The 4,791-nt window shown below is 65.2% G+C and overlaps 1 protein-coding gene across 1 annotated transcript in view; it reads right to left on the bottom strand.

Annotated features, from left to right (window-relative positions):
- LOC102036900 (phosphatidylinositol 3,4,5-trisphosphate 5-phosphatase 2A-like) overlaps positions 1-4,791 on the bottom strand; it is a gene marked incomplete at its 5' end in the record, with an annotated part of 7,637 nt that overhangs the window by 712 nt on the left and 2,134 nt on the right. The window contains 18 exons of the mRNA XM_014309824.1: positions 8-156; positions 334-421; positions 573-661; positions 745-861; positions 943-1,032; positions 1,133-1,214; positions 1,436-1,524; positions 1,787-1,886; positions 1,964-2,102; positions 2,272-2,368; positions 2,477-2,546; positions 2,783-2,979; positions 3,337-3,439; positions 3,634-3,742; positions 3,891-4,003; positions 4,092-4,199; positions 4,342-4,428; positions 4,550-4,680. Of these exons, the coding sequence (XP_014165299.1) occupies positions 8-156; positions 334-421; positions 573-661; positions 745-861; positions 943-1,032; positions 1,133-1,214; positions 1,436-1,524; positions 1,787-1,886; positions 1,964-2,102; positions 2,272-2,368; positions 2,477-2,546; positions 2,783-2,979; positions 3,337-3,439; positions 3,634-3,742; positions 3,891-4,003; positions 4,092-4,199; positions 4,342-4,428; positions 4,550-4,680 (1,958 nt within the window). The remainder of the gene's footprint in view (positions 1-7; positions 157-333; positions 422-572; positions 662-744; positions 862-942; positions 1,033-1,132; positions 1,215-1,435; positions 1,525-1,786; positions 1,887-1,963; positions 2,103-2,271; positions 2,369-2,476; positions 2,547-2,782; positions 2,980-3,336; positions 3,440-3,633; positions 3,743-3,890; positions 4,004-4,091; positions 4,200-4,341; positions 4,429-4,549; positions 4,681-4,791) is intronic.

Raw genomic sequence — 4,791 nt, 5'->3', positions numbered from 1 at the left:
CGGGGGCCCGCCCGCGGGGGCCGCCCCGGCCCCGGGGCACCCGGACCCGCATCCAGCCGCGCACGGAGCCCGTCTCCTCGCCGCGGTGGAACAGGAACGTCTCGAACTGCTGGGCCGTGGTGCCGATCGCTGACCTCAGGGCCAGGCAGCACTCGCCTGCGGGCACAGCGTCAGCCCCCGGGGCTCGGGGCACACGGGAGCCCCCCGTGAGCAGCAGCACCAGGAGCAGGGTGGGTGCCACGGTCCCACTACCTCCAGCAGGCTGTAACCTGGGGGGCTGTGCTTGGCACCCCCCGCCACCATGGTGGCCCCAGTGTCACCATCCCCACACACCATAGGACTCGCAGCTCTCCACGCCCTTGATGCTGAGGAGCAGGTGCTGGTCCCCCAGGTACTCCAGGTCGGGCAGGATGGGGTTCAGCTGTGCACAGAGAGGGCAGGCTTGAGGGGGTTGCTAAGGGGTGGGGGGCACAGGGAGGCTCTGTCCTGGGTGTTGGTGACAGCTGCAGCTCCCCTTGGGGCTCAGGACACAGAGGCAGGGATGGGGGTGAGGATGCTCCAGGGCTGCGCACCACGGGCAGATGCTTGGAGGACCAGCCCAGCTTGAGGAACCCAGGGATGTCACAGTTCTGGAAGGTGTTCTCCCCGCTCCGCTGCACCTCTGGGGGGGACAGAGGGGCACACAGCTCCAGCCAGGCCAGGTCACCCCCACAGCCAAGCCCAGCACCCCAGGCACCCTCTCACCCTCCAGGCAGTAGGAGTGGAACTCGATGTAGCACTTGCTGCGGCTCGTGGTTTTCAGGATCACCTCGATGCTCTCCCACTCGATGCAGGCCAGCGCCTCGGGGCCAGAGCCAGGAGCTGCAGACAGGCCCTGGCAGGTCAGGGTGTGCCAGGGCCACCCCAAACCCGGCCTGAGGGGTGGCAGACCCCAGCCCTTACCCTCCTTGGGCACAAACTGCGACGTCACTCCCACCTCAAAGGTGGCAAAGACAGGCGAGTGGTCACTGGTCACGATGTCATCGGTGCAGCCTGGATGGCAGGAGGGGCAGCTTGGGGAGGGTCCCAGAGCCCTGGGGTCCTGGGCAGCACTGACCACCCCTGGCTGCTGTGTCCCCAGGGTCTCACTCACCGTAGGAGTTACAGACCACGTGGGTCTCCGGGTGTGACTTCCACAGGATGCGGTCACACCACGAGGGGACATTGATCCTCATCTACAAACAGAGAAAGCAGCTGGTCCAGCAGCCTCTCAGGTCTGGGTTCCCCTGCCCAGAAGAGCACCCCAAAAAGTGAGTTCCCTCCTGCCCAGACCCTGTTTTGGTAGGGAACAGGCTGATGGAGCTGTGGGGACCGAGCGTCACCACGCAGCCCCCTCAGCACCCTGCTGTCCCTGTCCCCAGAGATGTCCTGCTTGGAGGGATGCCTCTGGACTCACCCCTGTGGGCTTGGACTTCTGCCACACGTAGGTGTCTCGGGTGCCCCGCTCGTACCGGTACGTGGGAGGGAAGGAGATGTCGCCCTCACCTGGAATCAGGGCACGCAGGTGGCATGGGGGCCATGGTCCCTGCCTGTCCCCGTGGGGTGCCATGGTCCCCACAGCAGGCTCACACCCATGGCTGGCACCTCTGGCCCGGTGCTCGCCAAGGTCCCCCAGGCTCTCAGCACCTCCTGCAGGGCTGTGCCAGGAGAGGGGACCTTGAGAGCCTGGGGTGACATGGGGAGGGCTGTGGGGACCCTGCTGGCACTGTCTCAGCAGGAGGAGCAGCGCCCGTGTCCCCACACTCACTGAACCGCAGGAACACCTTGTTCTTCTCCCGCTCCAGGTTGAGCTGGTCAACAGCCAGGAGGGCTTGAAACTCCTTCTTGACGATGTGGCTGAGGATGTCCTGTGCCAGGGAAGGGACAGTGACCCCCCAGGCTCCTCTCCCCCTGCTGTCCCCAGCCTGGCACCGCAGGGTCCCACCTGCACGTCCATGTCCAGGCGGTAGTTGAGGTCCCCGAACCAGAAGAGGTGGGTGAAGCGCAGGGTGAGGTCGAAGCCCCCCAGACGTTTGTCCCCCAGGGCCAGGGAGTGCAGGATGTCGCTGTAGTTCTGGTTACGCCTGCAGGGGGACAGCAGCACCGCATGAGCCACCCCGGGGACACCTCACTCTTAATTCTGTTCCTGCCAGGTGGGGACAGGGGCAGCCTCACAGCCCCTCAGGGCTCCTCCAGCCCCCTGAGACACCCACCTGCCCCGTGGCAGCCCCACCCCCCCGATCCCTGCATCACCTGTGGGTCTTCTCGCTGCCGGAGGCCAGGTGGCAATTGACGAAACCAAATGAGGTCCCATTGAAAAGGAAGGAGACACCCACAGCTCCCTTGTTCCCTGCAGGGATGTGTCACCACTGAGCTCTGGGGGAGCCCAGGGGTCCTGTGCTGGCCCTCGGGCTGTCCCCTCCCTCGGGGTCATCTCCCAGCCCCATCCCCTCCCTACCCAGCGTGTTGGCGATCCCGGTTTTCACGCTGGAGGTGTGGACGTGGCTGATGCGCCGCTGGTGCTCTGGCTTCGCCAGTCACCCGGCCTGCCCCCCATCCTGCCCCACGGCCAGGAGGATGGGGCTGGACCCACAGGTAGGTCAGTGTGACCCTGACTCCCGGGGACAGCTCTCATGGGGCACAGGATGTTCCCTGGGCTGATTTGGGGTGGGGAGGACCTGGGGGTTGGGGTGGGAGCTGTGGGGTGATGGCTGCGGGTACCCAGCCCCCCAGGGCTGCCAGGGCTGGCTGTGCCTGCTGTTACCACTCTGTAGTCGATGGCCATGAGGGTCTTGAGGGAGGCGCAGAGGAACTCGACCCACTCGCGGTCGCCCAGGGAGTTCTCCTGGGTGCCGATCACGTACAGGTCGTGGGGGATGCAGGCCGTGGTCTCGTCCTGCGTGTGCCCCAAGCCCCTCGAGGTCAGCCAGGAGGCCAGGGAGCGGGGTGGGGGCGTGCTGCCTGTGGGCAGGGACACGGGTCACACAGAGGGGACGTGCCAGCACCCTGAGCTCCTCTCCAGCACAGCCCTGCCCGTCTCCAGGAGCTGCCTGCCAGCCGTGTGCATCCCAGGCTGCTGCTGGGATTTACAGCCCCAAATCCTTGTGACAACCCTGTTCATCTGTCTCCCCAGCACCCTCCAAGTGAGTGGATTGCCACAGGACAAACAAAGCCCATGGCAGCCAGATGGGTTCTTCTCCAGCCTCCTCCCCAAACTGCCCACCAGCTCGGACCTGAGACACCTCCCAAAACCCAGCCAGGCTCACAAAGAGCCACAACAACCTCCCAGGACAAGGCCACCTTCTCCTGGCCCCTTACCCATGTTCCATGTCCCGACATACACCGAGATGATCTCAGGCTCGTCCAGGTTGGAATGCTGGATCTTCATCAGCTGCAGCAGCTGGCAAAAAGCCTCTCGCTTCTGCAGGATGGTGAGGGTGTCTCAGAGACATGGGGGGCACAGCACCCCAGCATCAGGTGGGCATCACCCCCTGGTGGAGGAGCCAGCTTGCAGAGGTGGTCACAGTCCTGAGACCACTGATTTGCCGCTTCCCACATTCCCAAGGGCTCCATATTCCCCCAGAACACTCTGTGGGCACGGCTGGTGCTGCTCACCCGGGCATTGGGGAAGATGAAATCCCTGCTCAGGCTCTTCTGGTTCTCACGGGCACACACCAGCCTCACCTTGCTCTGCACACTCTGGTACTTGATCAGCTGCAGGACTGAATGATGGGGGTCAGGGGGGCATGGTGGCCCCCACTGCCCACCACAGGGGGTGTGACAGGGCATTTGGCCCATCCCCGTGGCATCAGGCCTATGGCAGGGAACAGCCCCAAACCATGCCAGGGGCAGCCAGCAGCAGCCCCTTTCCTTTATCCTGTGGGATCACCTCCTCCGAGGAGCCGCTGCCCCGCTTGGTGACTGTCACTGTCCCCGACTCCACGTCCACCGTCAGGGCCACACGCTGGGACTTGCCCACCTTCACCTGCACATGGGCATGTGGCTCTGGAGTTGTCCCCGCTCCTGCCCTGCCCAGCAGTGACACAGGGGTCCCTCCGTGTCCCCAGGCTCACCTCGAAGTTCTGCACGGCCAGGGGCCTGGCAGCTGGCAGGGGGGCCAGCGCCACGCTGGGCAAGGCCAGGTTGTGCCTTGTCACCATCTCCTGCAGTGACTTCAGCACCTGCCAGAGGGACAGGCAGTGTGCTGGGGGCACTGGGACAGCTGGGAGCTCTCTGCTGCCACCGGAGCTTGGGGTGGCAGAGGGGTTAATTTAGGGGAGGGGGAGCTGTGCCTCCCCCTGCACCGTGACTGGGGTCAGGCACCTTCTTCTCCAGCGAAGAGAGGAGGTGGTTGACAGTGGAGATCTTGTTGAGGAGCAGCTCCAGGTCTGGGTCACTGCTCAGGAAGCCCTGAAGGGGAGGATGGATAGTTTTGGAGCAGCACGGCGGCCCTGGAGTGGTGAATTCCTCGCTGTGGATCTGGGCTGCTCCACAAGATGTGGAGGTCCCTGGGGGCTGTGGGGGCACTCACCTGCTCCCTGGCCGGGCTGCGAGGGGACACAGGGGGGTCGAACACCCTGGCCAGGGTCTCCAGGCCCACCAGCGTGAAGTCGATCTCACTGCAGGGGAGGAGAGAAGGGACGGTGTGGGCGTTTCCCGCGCCTTGACGCGGCACTCAGCCACCGAAAGGGGACGGGGACCAGGTGGGTGGCCCCGGGCGGTGGCCCCGCTCCAGCCCCGCCGTCCCCAGGCTGCACTGACCTGTCCCGTGCC

The sequence above is a fragment of the Geospiza fortis genome, unplaced genomic scaffold, assembly GCF_000277835.1.
Source record: "Geospiza fortis unplaced genomic scaffold, GeoFor_1.0 scaffold874, whole genome shotgun sequence".
NCBI lineage: Eukaryota > Metazoa > Chordata > Aves > Passeriformes > Thraupidae > Geospiza > Geospiza fortis.
This window is presented reverse-complemented; position numbering and strand designations above follow the sequence as displayed.